Source organism: Cyanistes caeruleus, chromosome Z (assembly GCF_971803275.1).
Source record: "Cyanistes caeruleus chromosome Z, bCyaCae1.hap1.1, whole genome shotgun sequence".
Lineage (NCBI taxonomy): Eukaryota > Metazoa > Chordata > Aves > Passeriformes > Paridae > Cyanistes > Cyanistes caeruleus.
Window position 1 is genome coordinate 78,739,254 of NC_141732.1, and position 24,310 is coordinate 78,763,563.

At 44.1% G+C, this 24,310-nt stretch overlaps 1 protein-coding gene and 1 long non-coding RNA gene across 3 annotated transcripts in view; one reads left to right on the forward strand and one right to left on the reverse strand.

The window, feature by feature from the left end:
- LOC111940990 (urea transporter 2-like) overlaps positions 1 to 24,310 on the forward strand; it is a 126,089-nt gene that overhangs the window by 99,825 nt on the left and 1,954 nt on the right. Inside the window, exons 3-9 of the mRNA XM_023943934.2 lie at positions 13,417 to 13,609; positions 15,351 to 15,540; positions 16,453 to 16,581; positions 18,937 to 19,129; positions 21,209 to 21,356; positions 22,847 to 22,981; positions 24,232 to 24,281. Coding sequence (XP_023799702.2) covers positions 13,444 to 13,609; positions 15,351 to 15,540; positions 16,453 to 16,581; positions 18,937 to 19,129; positions 21,209 to 21,356; positions 22,847 to 22,981; positions 24,232 to 24,281 — 1,011 coding nt within the window. The 5' untranslated portion in view covers positions 13,417 to 13,443. The remainder of the gene's footprint in view (positions 1 to 13,416; positions 13,610 to 15,350; positions 15,541 to 16,452; positions 16,582 to 18,936; positions 19,130 to 21,208; positions 21,357 to 22,846; positions 22,982 to 24,231; positions 24,282 to 24,310) is intronic.
- The window catches only part of LOC111940947 (uncharacterized), a 54,998-nt gene continuing 31,350 nt past the window's right edge, over positions 663 to 24,310 (reverse strand). The window contains exons 1-4 of one of the 2 annotated variants that reach the window (XR_015280235.1): positions 12,702 to 13,419; positions 10,428 to 10,545; positions 4,276 to 4,377; positions 663 to 3,193 (exon numbers count right to left, since the gene is read on the reverse strand). This is a non-coding gene — a long non-coding RNA (uncharacterized LOC111940947). Of the gene's footprint in view, positions 3,194 to 4,275; positions 4,378 to 10,427; positions 10,546 to 12,701; positions 13,420 to 24,310 lie in introns of those variants that run through there. The other variant, XR_015280234.1, reaches the window with a different exon arrangement.

Sequence of the window (24,310 nt, forward strand, 5' to 3'; positions counted from 1 at the left end):
CTCTCCCATTACCTCAATCAGCTTGTTGATATGTCAGTTGAGTAACATGTTGGCAAATTGGTTGCAAATGATTCTTCTCATTTCCCTACTATGTCCAAAACATACACTTACACCATCCTGAACCCACATAAACGCCAAACTGTGTTTATTTCAGAGCTGTAAAGCTGATTTGACTGTTTAAACTGATACAAGGAAATAGAAACAAATCACTTTACAGCCTCCAAGTTGGCTTCTGCTGCCCAAACATCCTTTTTTGTGCCTTGGGCCTCAACAATTCTCCACCAAATGGGTCTGAGCACAAGTCATGTTGATGAATTATTCCTAGCACATGTATTTTAGGGGGTTTTATAATCAGATATTTTTATTTTATTCCTCATTTCAATTCCAAATATCTGGTTTTCTTTAATAACTCATACCCTTATTAAGAACCTTGCCAATGTCCATTTAAACCAAATTATGCCTTCTTGAATGGGATAGGCCATCCAGAAAGCTACAACTTTTTTTCTCTAGTAAAATCTATAATGAGAACTGTGTGAATAACTGTTTTGGGTTTTTTTTGTTTTTTTTTTTTTAATGCTTGAACTGAAAAACTAAGAAAAAAATTAGTATAGAATGAGTCTTAAAACTGTTTCATTTTTCTCAAAGGAATGAAAACAAGCACGAAAACACAATAAATGTTTTATTGCAGTACTTTTCTCCTTTGAAAAATTATCACTGAATTTAGCTAAACTAGGCTTTAATACATGCAGACTGTAACTCTTTTATTTTCCCTTTCTGCATTTGATCTTTTTTTTATTTTCTTCTGACAAAGTACTCTGCTAAACACAGCTGTTACTTCTGGATGTGGAGTGACCTGAAGCTGCTTTTTTAGCAATAAAAGGCATCTTTCTCTCGAAAATTATTCTTTTATATCCAAAGAGAGAAAGAGATCTGACCTTTTCCTCTCTTTTAGTGCAAAACTAAGTATTTACTCATGGTGGGGCATGGGAATCAGCCATGGTATTTGACTTGTGCTGTAGCCATGGAAAACATAACCATGGCACAGAGGTGACATATTTAATGTCAAGGGCAAAATTATTTAAAATGTGTTTCTTCACCTATTATGTCACCTCAGCATTTCCTGGAAACACAGGAAATCCCAGATCAGCTTTGTGTAGAGGTATTTTGGTCCACATCAAGGACCCTAGGGTGCACCCTGAGTCTAACCCCACCTCAGAAGTTCAGACTAAGGGATTCAAAGCAAGTGGAAGCAGCCTTTGGTTCTTCCCTTCTCATCAGGCAAGCTGATGTCTGGCTTTACAAACCCCTGGCTTTCCAAATCAACTTTTCATGACCTCCAAACTAATCCCAGCCTTTGCACTGGACTCAGTACAACTGGCAAATTTATATTGTAAGCTTCATTAAGCCTCCTTCGGTCTCATAAATCCTGTATTACCCAAGAACTGGCTATGCAGAAAGCACTCAGGGTCACACAAGACTAAGAGTGTGGCATTTAAATAACTCACACTAGTTAGACGTTTCCTCCACATTACTGGAAGCCTTCATTGAAACAAAATGTTGCATTTTGAGCATTACAATAGAACCCAGCACTAAACCTAACCTTGGCTGCAGATAAGGCATATTCCTCAGGGTGAAATTTTACTGCAAGTAAAACAAGCTGATGCAAACTCTGTATTTTCCTTCACCACCGTGCCAAAGTTCAGCACTAAGGTTCTGCAATGCATCTTTCAAATACTGTAAAAATATCTTCTACTAATAATACAGAGAATGAAAAAGGCATAAAGCACATCAAGAGGCTAGAGCTTAAAGTATTCAGAGTGATATCAATATTCTCCATCACAGGACTTGCAAATTTGAAAATGACTGTAGCTCTGTAGTCACCAGTTTCACAGAAGTTATCCCTGATCTAAGGGCAGGAATACACACCAAGAAAAAATACAGACTAAGGCAGCCAAATCTACTGAGAGCAGCACACAGCTTTTCTCTATGGAGTTAGCAAAACTCAACCCTAGCCACCATTCTGCAGTAAATAATTTCATATTCATAACCCCACCTAAGACTATCTTCTTACATGCTACTATTGCTAAACAAAAAGTAGCAATACAACTTTTTTTAAAAGCCCAAACTGTACAAATTTATGAACATATGTGGCCTGAACCAATTCTACAACTCTGATATGTTTTTTAATTTAAAATTCTTCAGTGAATAAATTTAAATTTTAAATTCCTAATACCTGCCTCCATGTACTTCCAAATGATTTTTGCACCTGCAACTGACTCCAAGCCTCAGGCAGTGCACTCTGCTCAGCCTGAAGATGATCCCCAAATTTGTTCAGCTACCCAGCTATGAGAGGGAGCCCAGTGTTATTCACAGGGTGAAATTTGGAGTACCTTACTTATTTCCAGCTCTTTTCCACTTGAAGAACTAGGTGTTAATTGCAGAAAATGGCTATGACTTTGTCTCCACTTCCCTATTTCTCACACGCCAAACTGGTCCCTATATTCCACTCCTTTCTCTCCTCTCTTCGGCTTGGAAGAGCCAAACCTTGACCTCCCCCTGGGTCTCCAAACTCTTTTCTCTGGAAGCTCAGTTTGAACACATCTTCAAGCCTTGTAGGGGAATTTACAGCACTCACACTTGCAAATGATACACAGAAGGATGTCTGGCAAAATGCTCTTTCTCTTTTGTCTGCCTTCCCTTTCCTCACAAACATGGACATTTCATCTAAAATATATGATTGCATAGATTTTAGTCTCATTTATCCCCTGTTCAGTGGGTACTAACCCCATTTCCAACACTAGCTGTGGACAGGGCTGCCACCACAGCCAAAACAAACAGGTACAAAATGCCCTCTGTACAAAATAAAATAAATCAATACACTGGGATGTGTTATTCTGAAGCTCACAAATCTTAACCTATTTAGACTCTATTAGACTATTTAGACTATTTCTAAATCCATAACTCAGTCAGTCTCCAGAAGACAGAAGGCAGATTTTGGTCTTAGGTTTTAAGTTCTTTACCAGAAACATGTTTAGAAAGAGGAGATAGCACCACCTGCATCTCTGGGTAAGGCTGAACCTCAGAAAACACTTGTCACAACTCTAGGCAGCCTCAGAATTAGCCAGCAATGTCTCCTCTCCTCTTGCAGCCACAGGGAACATTCACATGTGACATTGGAGATAGATAATAGCTTCTAAAAAAGAAAAAAAAAAAAAAATAAAGCAAAATTAAACATTTATAAAGATTTAAATTTCAATATATATATATTATAGCCATTTTAATGTTTCTGTTGTTAGAAACTTCTGTAAAGGAACAAGGCTGGTCTGCACACCCCTTCAAAATCCTCCACAAAATGAAGAGCAAGAAAAACCTTGCTCCATCCTGCAGTAAACAAGTCCCCAGTTGCAAACAGCTCCAGAAACAATTTTTTGTGTACAACAACAAGAATCCAGAGCAGCTCCACTGAGACTGATGGATATGACCCTTCTCTCACTTCTATAAGTGATGTTTTATTAACTACAGAGGAATAAAACCTGAGATTACAGCCAGACTCTGTCACATAAGTTTTTATCTGCAGCCCTGACTCCTCTGCATCTCTCCATTCTTAGGTCTGATGAAAAGACCATTAACATTAGAGGAATCCCTTGCACTAAATTTCAAAAAGACATAAGGCCATTTCTCCAGTGCACAAATACCACGGCACAGGAGCAGATAAGCTGCAACAGGGGGGGTGAAGACAACACCCCAAATTAGAGAATCCTGGAAAAGTTTGATTAGAAGGGATCTTAAAAGCCTTTTAGTTCCAATCCCCCTGCCATGGACAGGGACACCTTCCACTAGGTTGCTCCAAGCCCCATCCAGCCTGCTCCTGAGTACCCTGCAAAATGCCACACTTTACCATTTTATTCCAATAAATCTGGAGTTGGCAGCTCGGGAAATTTGTCCTGTCATTTACAATCTTTGAAGTGCAAACTTCAGACTCACACAGAACAGAGAGCAGAAGTGATGTCTGTGTTTTCAGGTGAGCAAAGCTGCAGACTTCAAAGGTTCCGCACTAGTCTGTGAAGCCTCTTAAAGATTGTCACCTGAGTTTATCAAAAGCTGGAAGAAAACGCATCCATACATCCAGATAAACGTATTCTTTGATCTGAGTGATAAAAACAACTGTTTTTCTTCATGTAAACTCCTTTTTTGTAAATGTTTATGAACTGTGGGAAATTATGTCTCTGCCAGAATTTAAAATAAAGTGATTCAATGGGTTTGCCTTACACTTACCATTCATTATGCTCACAAACATTGCAGGAATCCCAATGGAGTTTTCAAGGAAGGTTCACGATGTTGTAGTTACCAGGGAAACACATGATAAATTGTTGCTATCTAAAAAAGAAAATCCCCATTAACTTTCTATTAAAGAGCAAGTGAAGTGAACTATATGGAGAAATGCCTTTGCGGTTACCATATTAAAATGCTGAGTGCTTTGTCCCAAGATTAACCAAATAATAGCCATGCTCTGACATTTTAATTCACTGTGAGCAGCACCTAGCACTTTACAGTCTGTGGTTTACCATGCTTTGCTAAAGACAGCCCAGTATTCAGCTGGATCAGCCCAGGAACAGCAGACACCACGTGATTGTACTTGCAGTTAAAATATTTACAAGCAAACCTTTGCTAAGCTAGGCTAGAAAAAGAAAAAAAAAAAGCAGCAATGTATTTCACACCAAAACGAAGGGGTTTTGCCAACTCCCCAAGGTTTGCACAGGATAGCCAACCCCAAATGAAGAGCTTAAAGGTTTAACAACAAGGTAATTTTGCATAGAATAAAAAAGGTTTCTCAGTGTATTTAACATTAGTCATTTGGTCTTGGAGCACAGGTGTTGCAGATCACAAATCACCTGTCTGCAGAGCACCGAGGGAGTCATGGACACTCCAACCCTGCCTTGCCCTTTGTGCTTCCTGGCGTGAGAAAACCACAGAGCACCACCTAAGCAGCCACACAGAAAACCATAAAATGTCCTTGTTCAAAGCCCTCTTTGAGCTCTTGCAGAATGAGTGGGCAGCTGAAGCAGGAATCATCACCCTTAACCACTGCCCCTCTGAAGGAGCTAAAGTCCCTGCCTTCTTTTGGTCACTCCCCAGCCTTTGAGACTGACCACAAGACTGCCTCCAAACTTACTGCAGTATCAACAGGCTGCCTTAAATCCCCTCAGCAAAAGCTAAATTAAATCTGCCTTCTTCCACACTAAAATGTTCTAAGGTTCATTTCCTTCCCTGTCCTCTCTTTCATTCCTATAAGTTATAGTATCTCAGCCTGGCAGAAGGTAGCCCTCAACAAAGAACAGTAATTTCTCTGGCAGCTCCAAACTGATTCACATTTGGCTGCTCATTTCCATCACACTCAAGCCTTTACAGAGTAGGACCCTGAATCACTATAGTGAGTTAAAAGGATTTATTCTCACTTAAGAGGTCACCTCTGAATTGATGAGAGACATTCAGCAGCTGACTTACCCAAGTTTTCACTGTGAATTAATAAGAAAGCAGAGATATTGTCCAGTTTCTTGCTGTATTATTCCCGCCTCACTACTCTCAGGAATAAAGAAGGCATTCATTTCATTGGAGCTCATGTTAGGATGTCTAAGCTTTGCACCACCAGAGAGGATCTTTAGAAATGCTTCAGACAAGTGGAGGTAGTGTTATGGGATGTGGGAGTCAGTTTTTCCCTCCTGATGGGACGGAGCAGTGACTAGTTCTGAAAATGAAGAATGAATGAAAATGAAGAATGAATGATAATGAAGACAGGCAGCTGATGGTCAGTGTGGAGGAGAAAGATGGGGGGGTCACACCAAAGTGAAACTCTGGAAGATGCTGACACAACAAGGCAGGTGTGACCACCAGGACAGATCCTGCACTAAAGGAGAAGTGATATGACAGGACAGGACAGCAATTCTTTGTGGAAAACGTTGCTAAACATTGGACACCCCATCCCTGGAGGTGTCCAAGGGAAAACTGGACATGGTACTCAGTGCTCTGGTCTGGGTGACAAGGTGGGGATTGGTCAAAGTTTGAATTCAATGGTCTTGGGGGTTTTTCCAGCCTTTATGATTAAATAAAAGAATCTGCAAGGTTTAGACTCAGCCAGGAAATGAGACTCTAGACCAAACTGAAAGAGCAGCATGAGCTGAAGGCGGGTGACAGCAGAGATAAACAGGGAAAAAGGCAGGAAAGGGAAGGCCCAATGAGCCTAGGAGCACTACTGACAGGGCTTTTCCTTTATCTGTGGTTCCTTTCCTGCTCCAGATCTGACAGGACATCTCACCCTTCCCTGTCCCCTCTCTTCTAAGAAAAGGCTGGTCCTGGTGATGGTCACATCTCTAAGGCCATAACTCTAGGGAAGGGACGGATATTGGCTTCTCTCTGAAGGCAGGACTCACATCCAACCTCTCTTCAGAGCTGTCAGGTCACCTGGCAAGTTCCTCATAATATCCAGAGGCACAACTTCAGTTGAATGTTTGACACCACACAGCTCCACACCACAGATTTAGCCCTCGCTGTAAATCAGTGTCAGCAGGATGCAAAATAATGGAACAAAAGTCTCATTTTAGTCTGTTGACCTGTTTTCTTTTTCCTTGCCTTATTTTTACTTTTACTGCTCTGCTTCTTAAATCCATTCCTAAAACAAGCAAACCCTTTTTGTTTCCATTTGCAAAGGATTTAAAAAAAAAAAAAGTGAGAGAGACGCACAAACACAAAAAGCCAAAAAGAAGCAGTGGAGAGGTATGTGTTATTGGACAAGTGTTTAATTTATGGAACTTGGCCGGCAGAACAAGAGTTTGAATTGTACTTCAATAAGTGGAGCTCTTAGAATAAATGTGGCTTGTAAAATTGTTTTACAGTCTGCTTTGCTGAACAGCCAACACCTCATGGAAACCTTTGAAAAACATTCTGTTTAGAAGCTATGGTTTTTGTATTTCATATTTTCTCTATTTGTTTTCCCCTCTGGTTTTATAACTGGAACCATATGCAGAAAAACAGGATTTTTTTGTGCCTTAAAATATCTACCTGACCTGAACTACTTTTATTATTAAAAAACAGATAGGATTTTGAAAATTCTTCACGTATGAGGCACTTGGTGCAAACATGAAGGTGTACTTGTTTGATATCCCAGTGAGCTACAGATTTCCTGAGTAACCTTAGGACAGTCATTTAGCTGAGACTCATCACGCCTCTCCCTGCATACACGTGGTGCAGCTGTGTGCATCTGAGCTGTCTGTCTTTCCCATTATAGACAGAAAATGTGACAGCATTTGGGACATGATTCATCTGTGTAGGATGGGAGAGGATGAATCATGCTCTAGATGCATATATTGACCAGCTCTTCACTGGAAGTCAAGGCAAGATGCTCAGGTACAGACATCCAACCCTCACAGGTCCCATTTCAGTCTCTCTGTGTCACTACAAGGATGAGGCTGAAACTTCTGGAAGTAAATCCATCCCATCCCAACCATGATGTCCCACACACCTGGCTGATCTCCCTGGAGATGATGCTGATCATTCCGTGTCAGCCATGGAGAGGCAACACAGCAATAAGCCTTTAAATGGTTATAGGGAGTCAAGAGAAAGAGAACTAGAGTTAGATAATATATTTTAAAAAATTGTTCCCTGTGAGGGTGAAGAGGCCCTGGCACAGGTTGTCCAGAGAAGCTGTGGCTGCCCAATCCCTGGAAGTGTCCAAGGCCTGGAAGGTGTCCCTGCCCATGGCAGGGGGTGAGACAATGTCCCTTTCCACACAAACTCTTTTATGCATCCATGAATCCCTTTCTAACACCATTCAGGAGACCTGTGGTAAGGAAGCCAGAGCCTCCTTCATTACAAGTGTGTGTGTATGTGTGTGTGTGACTGGGGGTGTACAGACAATCCAAATACAAATAATGCCAGCTTCTACCACAGACACAAATAAAATCCATTAAATAGGCTCTGTGCCTCCACCAGCAGAGTGGGAGATACTGCTGCAGCAGAGAGGGAAAGAAGAAGTAAACTTTCACCTTGGAGCAAAGTATTGTGTTACACAGTACAGAGACTGGGAAAGGAAGACACAGAAAGACTCCAAGACCACAGTGTAAAAGCCAATTATCTAAATAAGGATGTGAGAATCATATTTAGCCCCATTAAGCTACCCCAGCTGCTAATTGTTGTAGTTGTGCTTGTAAAGATATGATAGAACTGCTGTGGAATCTGGCTTCATTTAATGCCCGTGATAGGTAAAAAGGTCACTTGAGCAATTTTTTTCCATTTGAGTGTTTTTGGTTTGTTTTTTTTATTTGTTTTTGGGATTTTTTTCCTTATTTTAAAGGTCTGTGGCTAAGGGGTCTGTACCTAGTCTCAGAAACTGTGCTCCATGCATCTTCAGCAACTATTTTGAAATGCCCTGCTTTATTCATTTGCTTTCAACATAGCAGGTTGATCCCTGGTAGAACCTCACTTGGTAAAACCGTGCCGACTCAACCTAGTGTTCTGTCACCTTCCCAAAGCTTTTCCCCCTAGCTGTACATGGTATTTCTTCTCTATTCCTTTATGGCTTCTTATGAGAGAAATGTGCTTTTGCAAACTGCTTCTCTTCAAGGCCCTTGTGAGGCCACGTCCCTTGAAGTCAATGCGTTTCTGATGACTGGGCTCTCAGCACAGAAGGGGAAAGATAATTCATCCAGGCTTGGCTTCAGGTACCTTAACACATGGCCAAGCTCCCAACACAAACAGCAGCCCTGTAGAGCATTTGGCCCAAGTGTTCTCGTCACCCATCACGCTAGCCATGCACCATCTCACTGTTCTGACAAAAAAATTGGTCTTTTTTTTTTCTTTTTTTTTTTTTTAATTTGCATGAGGCCACCAGATCAGTGAAGGCTTTGTGATGGTGGGAATGTTTTCTTTAGCAGCACAAGCCAAAGAGAAACCCAGAGCTCAGTCTGGGAGGCCTTAAAAACACACTTCTCTGTGTTGTCAGCACCCTGCGCCTCATAAGCAGGCTGCAGCAGCTGTCTGCTGGGGGATGAGCAGGCACAGGTAGGTCTGGAGGTGAGTCCCAACCACCTGGCACTACCCTGCAGTCTGGAAAATGTTCTTATCAAGCAGGACTGCTCATTACCACGCTGATGAATTGGTGTTTGCTAACAAAAGGCCCTTTCTCAAGGAATTCCTCATCAGCCCTAGGTGTGCCATAAGTGATTCAGGCTCTCATTAGCCTTAATTAGATAATTGTTCGAATGATTTCTCTGTTATTCATGCAGCCTGTACCACTGAGCACCAGCCCATTGATAGACTGACAGGTGTTCTCTGCATAGAAATGGTGTTTTTTTTCCCAGGGTGAAATGATCCTGCAGGAATCTCTGTGCCCACCACATCCCTCCAGGATTTTACCCAGCTGTTGCAGCCCCTTGGGCTGTTCTTACATAAAGCCCCATGGTTCAGCACTGCAGCACTGCAGAGGCTTTCAGCACCCCCTGATAGCTGTTTGGTTTTTGGGGTGGGTTTTTTTTGCTTTGATTTTTTTGTGCTTTTTATTTTTTTCCCCACTACTTCTTTCCCACAAAATCTGGTAATTTTTCAGCTCTCTCCTCTGGCCATGTCCCAGGTCGCTTTGCTGTCTGAGGAGGGTGAGTGTGCTCCATCCAAGATGAGACTTTATTCCCTTCCAATCCATAAGAAGAAAGAAAACAGGAATCATAAAAAAGGGGCTATTTTTGGGGGTTTTTTTCTTAGCCCCAGAACTTCAATGCCTGACTTGATGTGGGTTACAGGCCTGTTGCAGATGGCTCAGTGATTTAAAACCGCTAGCCTGCGACTACAGGTCCCACTTCCAAAAACTTCAAGGTTGACCTTGGCAAAGTCTCTTAGGCTGGAACTTTTCTTGCCTGCAAACAGACCTCTAAAAGCTCAGCCACCCTCTGCAGACAGTGGAAAAAGAGAGCAGAACACCCTTTTTTTTTTTCCTTTTTCACTACTCAGCTAGGTAAGTAAGGAAAAAGAGATACCAATCACTCTCTGGAGATATTACTTTCTCTCTACAGATGGGAATTGACTGCAAAGGGGTCTTATGATTTCCCCTTATGAAGGGGAAATATGATGACATTGCCTTTAACCCCTGACAGTTAAATGATGTGAGCAAAACAAGAAATTTGAAAAAACACAGGTCCCACATCTCAGTTTCAGAGGGAATTGAGCTGTGCAGCCTTGTAAGTACAGGGTTTAGGAGCTCTGAAGTCATGTTTCTGCTTTGTAAAACCCCCAATTTTTCCCGGTGTGGTTTAAAATTAGCATAAGCTTTCCATGTGCTGTGATGATTTAGACACAACCCCTTGGTATTTATTGACCCTGCTTGTAAGAGCTGTACTGCCCAGCTCATGGTGGTTACTGTTCACAGCAAAGAGACCACTCACCTTTCTTTATTGATGTATCCCTAAAACTTCAAGACCACAGGACATGTTCCAGTCTCCCTTACATGAATCCAATGCAGCTCCTGAGCCCACCTCAGCCCTTGGAATCCTCTGGAAAACACTTCAGGGAGAACATGAGCAAATAAACAAAGCAGACAAAATGGAATAGGATCACAGAAGCATAGAATTGTTTAAGTTGGAAAAGCACTCTAAGATCATCAAGTCCAACAATAACCCAGCACTGCCAAGGCCACCACTAACCCATGTCCCCAAGTGCCACATTCAGACAGTTTTTGATTCCACCACTGCCCTGGGCAGCCTGTTCCAGTGTTCACCAGAGATTTATCTCTGTTACCAGGTCAATTTCTAAATATGTCTGTGAACCTCTGTAAGAATGCAACCTCAGTGATAGCCAGGTGTTGGCCTGGCATTTCCCTGGAGTCTCTTTTCTGCTTGTGCTGTTGCTTTCAGACCCTATGTCACTCCCAAAAAATACTGGGTGCCTATAGAGCACCCAGGTTGAGCTGCCTGTGGGAACAGCAGGAGCTTTCTGCTGGCAGGTGTGGGCTCTGATGGTTTGGCTTCCACCTGAAGGTGCCCAGAGCTACACCCGAGGAAATCATACATCTTACAAAGCCCCAGTGCTCATGGGATATAACCAGGCACAAATATCTGGTTTTCCAGTAGGAGCTGGTTTCTTACTATCTTAGAGGGATGTAAATTCTCAGTATCTAACCACTGCAAATTCCCTCAGCCTAGAGGACACAGGGGAGGAGAAGGGGAAGTCCAGCTCAGTGTTCAATATGGCAAGACTTCCTGGCTAGCCACAAGGAATAGCCAAAAATGACAGTCACCAAGCTGCCTTAAACCAGGAACTGGACTCAGCTTCTGGCCAGAATGAGATTACAGATCAGAAAACAAAGAAGGATAATAAAACCACCCCCTTTTCTTCTTTTGATCCTTATTTATTCCCACACTGAGCACAACTTTGCAGAACCTCAAAACCTCCCTGTTAACCCCCTGAAACACTCCTGGGCAAGGGCTGGAGCCCCTGTGCTCTGGAGGCAGCCTGGGAGAGCTGGGGCTGCTCCCCTGCACAAGTATTCAGGCTCCAGGGAGAGCTGAGAGCCCCTGGCAGGGCCTAAAGGGGCTCCAGGAGAGCTGCCCAGGGACTGGGGACAAGGCCTGCAGGGACAGGACAAGGGGGAATGATTTTAAACTAAAACAGGGGAGATTTAGCTTACATATAAGGAAGGAAGTCATGTCTGTGAGGCTGTGGTACAGGTTTCCCAGAGCAGCTGTGGCTGCCCCATCCCTGGAAGTGTCCAAGGCCAGGCTGGACAGCCCTGGGATAGTGGAAGGTGATCTGTGATAGTGAAAAGTCTCTCTGCCCATGGCAGGGGGTGGAATGAGATAAGCTGTTAGGTTCCTTCCCAGCCAAACCAATCCCTAATTACCTGATTCAAGATTTGCAGGTGTCTATTCCTTTCACAACCACTTCCTTTTTTTTTGGTTGTTTGTTCGTTTGGTTGTTTGGGGTTTTTATATGTTTTAGACCGTGTAATACCTTCTATAATGCCCCCCTGTTAGGCTCAGACAAAGGCAGTGATGCTTAGGCTTTGCTAGAAGGCTTTCACACCGCAGCCTGTGCGGATGCTGGTGCTGAAGGTCACCCCAAATGCTCTGGCTGCCGTGGGAAGAGCTGCCGGCAGAGAGAGCCAGAGCTCTCTGCAGGGCTGCACTCAGCATCGCACTGCCAGGACAGAGGGAAAACAGCTTTCCTTGCTCAAGGACCTTCTTCTGAGGGCATTTAGAGCCACTGGTATTTCTGCCGTCTTCCTGACACTATTCCTCTCTGCAAAGCAGCCTTTCCTGCAGCCAGGCATCCCTCCCGGCTGCTGCTGCAGGCTCCAGCTCCGACACACAGCCTCTCCCAGCCACCCATAAACAGGCTCCCACCGGAAGATGGTGCCCATATTCCACCAAAGAGGGGGCAAGCCCTTCACAGCACAGTCCACTTTGGGGCAATACCAGAAAGAAACCCAGCCACACTATATCAAGATCACCAGAGCAAATCCCACATCTGATGCCAGGCTCCTCCAGGCAGCAGGGATGCAATTTTGAGGGTGCAACCTGCAGTGTAACTCACCAGGCTGCAGTGCAGTGTCTTTGTGTATTTTCTTTTTAAGGTTTATATGGTAATGGACTTTTTAATGAGTAAAGCCCCGTAACTGTAATTGGGAGATCAATAAACCCTTATTCCTCCTGAATATTCACCTGCTGAGGAGCAGACAGCCCTGAGCCGGTGCTCTTGTCCTTGTCAAAAGCCACATGCGGATGCTGATTTCTGTGCAGTGCTTTGATGTTACCCCAGGTTGCTTTTGATGGCCTATCAAAGGCAGATATGGAATGAGGAGCATCATAGATTCCTGGTGATACACAAAAGCACCAACTGACAACATCTGAAAGGACACACACTTCAGCCTCTCCTCTCGTATTTTCTCGTCCCCTACTCTCTGCTGCCGTCCTGGCAATTTGCGTTGCTTGTCTCCAGCTCACTGCTGGACAAACTTCAGCAGGCTCCCTTCTCAGCACCTGCCACAGCAGCCACACTCACCCAAGCATGATCAGCACACAGGTGCCACTCAGTTTTTTTGGCAGATGCCATGTGTCATGTCGAACCAGCAGCTTGTCATAGGCTGCATCAGGAGCTGGAGTGAGGGTGGGGTGCTGCAAGGCACCCATGCCACATCTCTCTTTTCCCCTGCAGCTCTGTGTGCCACAGCCCCACGACAGCAGCAGGGCACTGCCTGGTCCCCACCCCTGAGAGGAGACACCACTGCAGCACACACCCCTCCCAGCTGTGGATCCAGCAGATCCCTTCTCCATAAACATCCCATTTTTAAAAAAAGATATCACCACTGGGTTCTGCAGGTTGTCAGAGACCAGCCCAAAAGGGTCTTTTCTAACACATTGTCTCTGTGATTTACAGTTGCCCTTTGCCACTACCCAAAAGAGGATGGAGCTCGGCGAGATCGTTGTGACTAAACATCCCAATGACAGGGAGCTGTACAAGAAGGAGATGCCAAGAGCTCAGGACCTGCTGTGGAGAAGTGGAAACTGGATCCTCCATGGTTTTGGTTATCTCACAGGAGAAATGAAAGAATATGGAGAGTGGATAAAAAGTAAGAAGGAGGGTGTGTTTGGGGATATCCATATTGCCAGCAGTACCTCCAGTGAAGTGTGTTTCACCCCCTGAAACAGAGCAGAAGCAGCAGGGTCCAAGCTCACTGCAAACTCTGGCCTTTTAAGTATCTCACTCTCAGGAAGACAATCTCACTGCATTCTCTGGCCATCACTATGGCAGCAGGCAAAATTCAGCACAGTCCTAAGATGCCTTTCGCACTTAATCAGTTACATGTCATTAGCATCACGTCTGACATAGCAGTGCCCAGAAGCACTGCCAAAAAACAGAAGCCAAGACTGATCTCAAAGGTTCACTGTCCAGACAGGAGCAATGCATGAGCAGACAGTCCAAGCTACCTGTAATTACTGGGGATGAGGATTTGAGAAGCTGTGTAAAACTGTGGGTACTCTGTCAAGGCTAGGGTTGTTAGCAGTACTCCTCCAGCAATGGGAGAGAAATAGGAGACATCCATTTACAGCCAGGCCAGTGTGATCCCCAGACACAGGAATATCTCCTCCTGTTTTCTCTTCACTCCAGTGGTCCATGCCTTGTAGACAGCTTTTCTTACTTGGTGTTCTGGAAAGCTTTGGCCACTGTCCTCTGATTATATTTGAATTTTTACAGCTAATGTTTGTGTCTGTAACTAAGTGGATTGCTGATACATAGCTCAACACCAAATACTAATCAAAATTATTTCAGACAAGCCTGTTCATTTTCCTCTAAGGAACCCCTTCCTCCTCCTCCTCCTTCTAGCTCCTCCTCCTTAACCCTGCCTGGAAGGAGTTCTTAGGAATAAGCCATTGCCCATATTCAGTAAATACTCTGGAACCTTCCAGTGCATCTAATGAATGATCAAATTAAGATTATTAATTTCAAATTTTGAAGACAATAAAAGCTGAATATACACATTGCATGAACATCTGAACATCTTGTACAAAAAGCAGTTTCCCTCTCCCATCCATTCTCCTTGCATCATCCTTTAATAGCACACAGCAGTTCAGAAATGGTTGCACTTTTCCCAGAAGAGAGGCAGAAGAAAAACTCAAGTCAATTTGCAGGAGGAGAAAGCAGAAGCAAAAAGTTATTGCAGTGCCCTCATCCCACCTTCTCCCTACAGTCACTTGAGGTATCTGTGCTTGGTGTCTGTTTACTCTGCCCAGGTTCAATAACCCTCTCTAATAACTTCTTGTCCTCTAGAAATGCCTCTTTGCCCTGAGTCCAAGCTATAATTACTGTTTTCTAATTTAAGTTCTTTAGCTCTCAAAATACTTTTTAGAAACCTTTGACCCCATCTCCTATGTACACCATACCACTATGTTCAGGGTTGCTGATTTTCTTCTTACAGTAGAAAAATTGCTTCCTTTTCATATTTCCCTACATGCGTACAAAGTATTTTCAGAGTCCCCCTCTGCATTTCAATTATACACCAAAAGGAGTCTGTCTCCTTATTGAATTTATAGCAGAATCTAAGGTGATCTACCATGCAAGTAATCCTCTGACCACCATAAATAAATTACTTGTTTGTCTGTCCCTCCATGAATTTTTTAGCAGTGCCTAGTCCATCTATATTCGTTCTCAAGTGACAGATGCAAAATATGCAGAGACAACCATCAGTCAGAGACTTGTTTTACAGAGCTGATAATATTTCACCTCTGTTCTGTGCCCAGAAAGAGGCTGCAGAGATTGTGCTTTGCTGAAATGATGCCTTTTCAACACTGTTTTGCCTTGATCTCCTCCAGACAAACCCTTAATGGTTCAGCTGGTGGACTGGATCTTGCGAGGGACCTCTCAGGTGATGTTTGTCAACAATCCTCTCAGTGGACTGATCATTTTAGTGGGGCTTTTCATCCAGAGCCCCTGGTGGATGCTCACAGGCTGCACTGGAACCACTGTGTCCACGTTAACTGCGCTGGCCCTCAGTCAGGACAGGTAAGTGGCACCTCGTGTCCTCATGCACTTCATAAAAATTGATGGTGGTGATATTATTTGGAGCCCTCTGATGGGTAATTGCCTCTTGATAGAGACAGAAGGCTCAGGCGAAGAGAGAGCTATGGCCCAAAAAGGGTTGGCCTGTCCCTGTGGCTGTCTGTCCTCCTGAAGACAGTTCTTTCTCCCTTATAGCCATACTCACATTAAATTAATCCACCAACACCAGAGGTTTATGTCCAAAAAAGAGACAGAGGAGTCCTTTTACTTTATTTGAATAAGGGGAGAGGCCATGGGGCATTCCTCTGGGGTCTCTCAAATTTTTGGAGGACGCAGCCTCCTTTCTATCCTAATTTCCTGGCTGTATGTCCCTCTCTCTTTCCCTTGGCTGAGGTACTTGGGAGGTACAGACTTCCTGGAATGCCTGATACCTAAGATTCCTCTCTAATGTATAACCCTCCCTTTTAATTTTTAATTCTTATGGAATTTATGGTTTTTCCCCATTGTTTCTTTCATTTTTTAATATCCAGTTTCATTTATCAGCAAACCTACAGTTTGTAAAGGCAAATACCATTTTTTTCCATTCATCAATCAGTGAGTGGAGTCCTTCCCATTGTTTCTTTTATCTCTCTGTGCTAGTTTTATCTACCAGCAGACCCACAGCTTGTTTGTAAAGACAAATCCATCATTCATCTCACAACCACGTAGGTCCTTTGAGTCACAAGGATCCCCCTCCATCATCCCTCAGCCCCCAAACTTCCCCCTTCCACATGCCAGTGCAAGGCAGTACATCAGTAATATCACTTTTCATCCCTTCACTGGGGGCAGGACACTCACAAACCACATTTCAGTGGGTCTCAGAGATGGGTCCCACCTCCAGCCAAGCTTTCTACCTCGCACTTGTTTCCATCACAGGCCGTCCATCGCAGCCGGGCTGCACGGCTACAACGGGATCCTGGTGGGCCTGCTCATGGCTGTCTACTCTGACAAAGGGGATTACTACTGGTGGCTTCTCCCCCCTGTGGCAGTGATATCCATGGCCTGGTAAGTGCCACTGATCCTCCTAGGGACAATTCCCAAAGGGTGGGTCTGGCTACGAACAGCTCAGGCACACTGAGGCCTCCTCTGCCCTACACCAGTAACTCCAGACCGGATGGCACCAGAGGGTTGTGTTCATCACACAGAGCTCGTGGTAGGAGTGAAGGGCACAAAAACACTGATTATACCACACAGGCAAAGCAGTCCCACCTCAAAAACAGCCCTCAGCAGCAGGACACACACGGGTTGGAGGTCACTGCACCCAACACCACAACGCTTCTTCCTCATCCACGAATCAACCCTGCGCTCATCTCAGGGCTGAATTCCATATTTCCCTTGTCAGATGTGCAACCAGTCATGAGCAAAAATTAATTCCTCCAAGTAGCTCCAATGGACAGACCATGTCCTTCCAGGATTAAATTTTGCCATTTTTGAATATGGATCTGAACAGCACTGCAGAATCTGTTTAACAGCCTTAACTGAAATTAATTTAATAGTCACATTTTAATCACCGTAAGCAGTAAGATGCAAGCTATTATTGGATTTTCACTGCTTTTAAGATTAGATTTGTTTTACATTTTATTTCTTAAGTCATTCTCAACAAAGGTCATCTTATAACAATCTCTCAAAATCCAGGAGATGTTGCAAGAACGTTTAGTTTGTCTTATCTGCCAGAATTCCTTGAGGTCTTTTGTTCAAAATTTTCTTCATTGTTTAGTTCATAAGTCTTGAGGGTAGAGCTGAAATATTTTAAAATCAGACACTTCAGTGATTTTTTTTTTAACTGATACTTTTACTTTCAGCTTTAGAAGTCAGCATTTATTTAACTGTTTCCTTTTTTCCTGACAAGATGTGTAAGTGACAGAAGCTTTGTATTTCAGCACAGAAATTAGGACACCATTTTCACTGAAGTACTGATTTTTTTTATTTTTTTTTCCAACAGCTGCAAGCAAGAAAGTCTGTAAACTCCTTTGGGAACCAATCTTGTCAAAAAAAGAATAGGCTTCATCTGAGATTACACAGGGAGAGCAAAGCATTTTTCCCACTGATAGCATCTATACAGCAGGACACAAGATGTTGCTTTTGAAGTGTCAAATAATTTGGATGGGGTCATTTTTTATTATAAATAGCTTAATGACCTTCTAGGGCTCAAATGCAGTTCCTTGAAAAATTAAAGTCTTTAAATTGATTTTTTATAAACTATGTAATGTTCACTGCTACTTGGAGTGGACTATAGGAGCTTTTCAGCTCACCTGTAGCAGAACACTACTTCTGGAAGGAGAACATGAGCCATTTGCAACAAGGACTGCCCATTTCTTCTCTTCCTTGAGCTTTCTGGGGCCCATAAAAAACAGATATTACCTTGCCAATATGGAGGACACATACTTCAAGTGGAAATCAGGCAGTCTGGAAATATCCTGAGGAGAGCAGATCAAACAAAGATTATAACTCAGGTTCTACAGACAAGAACTTTGGGTTTTGAAGGTTTGCACGTCTTTTGTGCTTTGCTCTCGGCTGAGTCTCTACCCAAAAACTTTACATGCCAAAAATCAAGCTATTTAAAAACAAGTCTCAGCTTTCAGTAAACTGTATGATTTTGTATGGTACCTGGGCAGAACAAAATTACATCAGTCAAAGTCTGAATGAAGTCTGATACCAACACCTTTCCTAGCTCTGCTACAGTGGTGGCTCTTTCTTTACCATCTGTTGGGTCTCACAGTCCCCAAAAAGTGTCTAACATAGCAAATATTTCCATCTCTCTTAACTGAAGATTTTCCACCCTCTCTGATCACTTCTTCTGCTTTATTTCTCTTTCAGAGCCATCTCCTGATATCCTTCAAAATGTTTAAACAAGAACAAAACAAAACAAAAATCAAAAACAAACAAACAAAAAAAATAGGCAAAAAAAAAATAGAAAAAAAAAAAAGGCAAATTGGGTAATTTCCAACTCCCTCCTGCCTCCTCAAGAAAGACAGCAGCTTTTCTGGACCATTTAAAGTTCTCCACAGTTCATGTGACATTCCCAAAATTTCATTTTCTGCTTCTTGTTCAAATTTTAAACTGAATAGTATGTCAGATTGCCTGTCTCTGTCCATGCCCAAATGCTGTTATTAGGTGCATACATGGATGTGGGATTATTTTTTCAGAAATATGAACAGCTTTTGACAACTCTTTGTTTGATGCAGATGAAGATACTGAAGTATTCACCACTTGGCATTGCTACAAGGAACTGTATTTGCTCTTATTTGCTAACATTACCATTTTGTGACCAAAGAGGAAGGCTGTCTCACCCCCTATATCATGATATTTTAACTGCATTTAATTGTGAAGTTATAATTGTATTTGTTCTCCCGTTCTCAGCCCAGTCCTGTCCAGTGCTTTGGGATCCATCTTCAGCAAATGGGACCTTCCTGTTTTCACTCTGCCCTTCAACATTGCAGTCACCCTGTACCTGGCAGCCACAGGACACTACAACCCCTTCTTCCCCACAACCCTCATCAAGCCCGTAGCTGCAGTGCCCAATATCACCTGGTCTGACATCAATGTGCCTCTGGTAAGCTTCACAACATCAAGTTTGTGGTATTTCACTGCAGAGGTGAGCATGAGGTTCACCTCTGGGTGACACTTTCACCTGGGTCAGAACGACTCAGGAGCAACTCTCAGAAGTACAGTGGCTGGTTCAGTGCAAGCACAGCAGTGCCACAGAATCCCCAGGGACAGTCCTGGCTGATCCAGGCTGGTGGAGCCTGAGGGAGCAGAGAACCTGAGCTTCATTCCACTCAAACTTGGGTTGTCCCAAAAATAGTCTTGAGTGTACATCCAGAGCACATCTGGATATGGCCTCCTGCTGTCCAGATATGGGTAAAAATACCATCAGCAACATAGTCAGTGGCAATGTGAAAATTTAGAGGAAAGATCGGGATTTCAAAGTGACAGAAACTCATTTATACCCAGTCCCCTCACATCTAGCTCTAGGTCTGGAGGGTCACCTTCCCAAAGTAGAATTTGGTTAGATTATGGTCAATGGCTCAGGGTCCCAGTGGACATCAGGGACAGGTGGTGTCCCTCAGGGGTCCATATGGGCACCAGAGTCACTGAATATCTTCATTAATGACACAGACAGAGGCATCAGGGGCAGCCTCAGGGAATCTGCAGATGGCACCAAGCTGAGAGGTGCAGCTGACACACCTGGAGCATGGGATGACATCCAGAGGGACCTGGACAGGCTGGAGATGTGGAACCTCTGAGTTTTAACAAGGCCAAGTGCTGGAGCTGCAGCTGGGTCAGGGCAGCCCCTGGGATCAATCCAGGCTGGGGATGAGCAGAGGGAGCAGCCCTGGGAGAAGGACCTGGGGGTGCTGGGGGGGGAGAGCTGGACCTGCCCCAGCCCTGATCCCCCTGCCCTGGGCTGATCCCCCAGTGTGGGCAGCAGGGGAGGGGGGATTGTGCCCCTGTGCCCCTGTGCTCAGGTGAGACCCCACCTGCAGAGCTGCCCCAGCCCTGGGCAACACCAGCACAAGGACGTGGAGCTGCTGGAGCCAGCCCAGGCTCCAGCCAGGGTGATGAGAGGGATGGAGCACATCTTTTATAAGAAAAGGCTTGGAGAACTGAATTTATTCAGCCTGGAAAAGGAGAAGGCTTTGGAGTGACCTAACTAAGACCTTCCAATATCAGGATAGATTGTGTAGGAAAGATGGAGGGAGACTACTTAGCAGAGCCTGGAGGGACACTTGAAGCCATTCCCCACAAGGAGAAATGTCTTCAATTTGAAAGAGAGTAGGTTTAGATTAGATACTAGAGCAAAAAGCCTCTTCTCTGTGAAAGTGGTGAGGCCCTGGCACAGGGTGCCCAGAGCAGCTGCGGCTGCCCCTGCATCCCTGCAGTGTCCAAGGCCAGGCTGGACAGGGCTTGGAGCAGCCTGGGACAGTGGAAGGTGTCCCTGACCATGGCAGGGGGTGGAACAAGGTGATCTCTAAGGTCTCTTCCAACTCAAACCATTATGGAATTCTATGAGGTTCTCAGAGTCCACCTCAGAGCCAAGGTTTCTTCCTTCCCTTTTCAGCAAATAGCTTGTACAAAATATCTGCTATGTCCTGTTGGAAGATCCCAGCTCTACAGAGATGGGGCAACTGAGAGGTGCTTTTAAAAGATTTTATTCCATTATCAGTCTCATAGAAGGGTGAAACAGAAGAGATGTAAAAATTCTATTCTATCAGAAGTGAGCCTATTTCCTGGTTACAATACCTTATATTTGTTTTCCAGACTATTAGATTTTGCCACAGGATGCTGCTAATATTTCTAATACCAATCACCTATTATTTTACCCCACCTGGCATTGCTACAATTCATCTTTCCCAATTCTGATTCTCCAGCATATCTGGTCTGTTTGCAAGGCCATCATTTGAAACCCGTTCCCAGTTCAGTCTCTCTCTCTCTCTCAACAACATCTTCTCTGTTCCATGGCCTGGCTAAGTCAGCACACCTTATCTCAGAGTTTGCATACAGATGTATAAGACTATGTGAGCTTTCAGTCAGGCTTTGAGAACCCTCTGCAGTTCCATTTCTCACAGTGTCCCTCACAGACACACAGTAAATAACAAGCCCTTTTCTGCCATTTCTGCCATTTCTGCAGCTCTTACAGTCCATCCCAGTTGGAATTGGTCAAGTGTATGGTTGTGGGAACCCCTGGACTGGCGGCATTTTCCTTGTGGCTCTGCTCATCTCCTCCCCGCTGATTTGTCTTCATGCTGCAATTGGATCAGCTGTGGGGATGTTTGCAGGTAAGGAATACTGACCAAATCATTTTTGCAACCAAGGTCTCCTGATCCAAGCCAGATTCTGTCCAGACTTTAAAGTTGTATGGCTTTGGTGGTAGCTGGGACAGCGCTCTCATTTTTCAAACTGTCTCTAATTTTTTCTAATTTTGTCTCTTGGTAAAGGTCATACAACATGGTGCAGGCAAGAAGAGAAGCAGGTTTTCTTTAAACTTTGCATTTTTTGCTGTCAGCCAGGTGGTTTTTCCACCTTACTTAACCCTCTAGCCACTGGATGTGGTAAATCCCATGGAGATCATTAGGAAACCTAGAGAAATACTTTCCAAACTGATTTCTTGCCACCACAATTGCTTTAAATTATGACCACAAGCAAAGGCCTGCCTCAGAACCAGTCAGCCAAGGAAGAGAAACAGACTTTTCTGGGATGCAGTTTGCTCAGTCCTGCTGTGGATTTGTCAAAATACCAAAATGAATGCAACTAAAAATGTCCTGTCTCTCCACTAACCAGAGAGAAACAACATTTAGAGACACAAAGCAGACCCGAGAGGTTAGACAAAATTAATGCCACTTAAGTGACCACTTTTAATAAATATGGATGATGGAATAAGTGTAGTCTGATTTCTTGGGAAAGTCAGTGATCCAACAAGTTCTCTGTGCTCTGAAGCACTTTGAATAAGATGTTGCTGTCCTATACTCATGTTTTCAAATAAAACTGCCCACAATTTGCATGGCTAAGAGCATTTGGCAGGTCTTGTACAGGCCTGATGCTCGGTCTAGAAGGGAAAGGACAGGGGAAAGTTTATGGGGACAAGCATGGTGATGAACCAGAGGAGAGATGAGGACAAAATAGCAGGAAATGCATTAATACTAGAAGTGTCAGGAAAGTGGCCTGTGCGCTACATATTGAGCTCTCCTTTTCACTGGTACTCCTGAAGCCTGTGAGAAATCCTGAAGAAGTTTCTGAGAGGTCAGATTTGGGACAGACACCCCCAGCTCCCATCCCAGTGGAGAATTTCCACTGCTCAGGGGAAGTTGACTGCCTCTAGTAACTAGACCATATCTCACAAAGGTCACTAGGAAAAAATGGAAAACTCTGCTTGCTCCCACAAAAGACACACAGTTATGCCTCTGATATTCAAAATTAGGGTATGTGTGAGGTTTAAACAGTGTAAGGGCACAGCTTTCTGCAAGGAAGACACCCAGGTGAGAAGGTTCACCCATACTCAGGCTGAATCCTCCACCTGTGTCTGTGGATACAACCCACTCAGTGAAAACACAGGAGGTTTTATCTGAATTAAACCTTTTAGACTGGGCCACATTCCACCACAGGGACATTACCAGAGCTAGAAACTAATGAGCCTCCTTTGACATCCTCCTCTTTCTGCTCGTGCATGTGCAAGGACAAACCCACCTTGATGTTATGAGGAAGGGATGACAGATTCCTCCTGCAGGCTCCTCTCCTACCTGACCTCACAGCCTTGCCCTTTGTCTCGCAGCCCTGAGCATTGCATCCCCATTTGACAGCATCTACCTTGGCTTACACAACTACAACTGTGCCCTGGCCTGCATCGCCATCGGGGGAATGTTCTACGCCCTGACCTGGCAGACACATTTGCTGTCACTTGCCTGTGGTGAGTATCTTTCACAGAAAGGGGAGGCAAAAATTTCTGCAGGTACGCAGCTTATTGAGGAGCAGAGGTTTAGAGCCAGCCATCACTCTGTCTGTCCCAAAACCAGGTACTGTGCAAGAGCTGTTTCTCTGGTGGCATCAGCACTGGGCTGTACAGTGTGAGTACAGCGAGAATAGCGCTAGACCCTGACCAGGTGGACACAACTCCAAGGGGTGGAAGTTCTGTTTGTGAAATGAGCACAAGTGAGCCATGAGCATGTTTAACAAGTTAGCAACTCAACACCTCCACAGAAGCAGCCTTCTCATAATTATATGTATCACTGGGGGAAATGTGCCATAAGAAGGGAGCTGTTGCACCAGGTCACTTTAAAATCCACCTACCCAAAGACCTCACATCCAACAGCAGCCAAGACCAGGCACTATGGGAAGTTTAAGAAAAGAAATTTCCCATTTAAGACATTCCTGTGAAGATATGCCCAGGTTCCAATTATCTTTATCTCAGTGTTCTGAGCACAGTTTCTGGATTTCTCAGTAGCTTTTCCTTCTTTGATTCAGCCCTTGGGTGCCTGACCTTGCTTCCTGTTGTGCCATCCCTGGCATCCTGGGGCAAGGAGACTCCTTGGTAACTGGCTGTGGTGTGAAGCCACAGGGCAGAGAAATTCTGAAGTCCAGCACTGCTGGAGAGCTTCTGCAATTCCCACTGCATGTGGGTGAGAATAAAAAGAAATTAAATAGAAAGAAGTTAAAGATAAAAGAAATGCCACCATCGCTTCTCCTTGACAAAACCATGTTCTTCATTCACCATCCATCTACACAGAGCAGACAGGACAAAATGGAGTCACAAAATCATTTGTGTTGGGAAATACGTCCAAGAACATCGCGCCCAACCATGCCCCCAGCCCTGCCAAGGCCACCCCTGACCCCTGCCCCCAGGTGCCACATCCACACAGCTGCTGATCCCTCCAGGGATGGGAATGCCACCACTGCCCTGGGCAGGTCCTGCCAGGGCTGGACAACCCTTTCTGTGAAGAAAATTTTCCATAGTATTCAACCTAAATCTCCCCTGGTGCAATTTGAGGCCATTTTCTCTTGGAACATTTCAACAATTTGTTGAATTCTAGCAGTGATCCTCACAGTAGGTAGCTGGGAGGATATTTGGACATGCATTTGGACAATGGTGCTATTTTTTATATTTTCTTTGGAGAATTGAACAATATTTTCCTCATCCTGGGCTTTCTTTGGTCTTCTCAGCATTATTTTGTGCCTACTCTGGAGCAGCTCTTGCTAATGCCCTCTCTGTGGTAAGTGTGGTGTTTTTTGTTTTACCTGA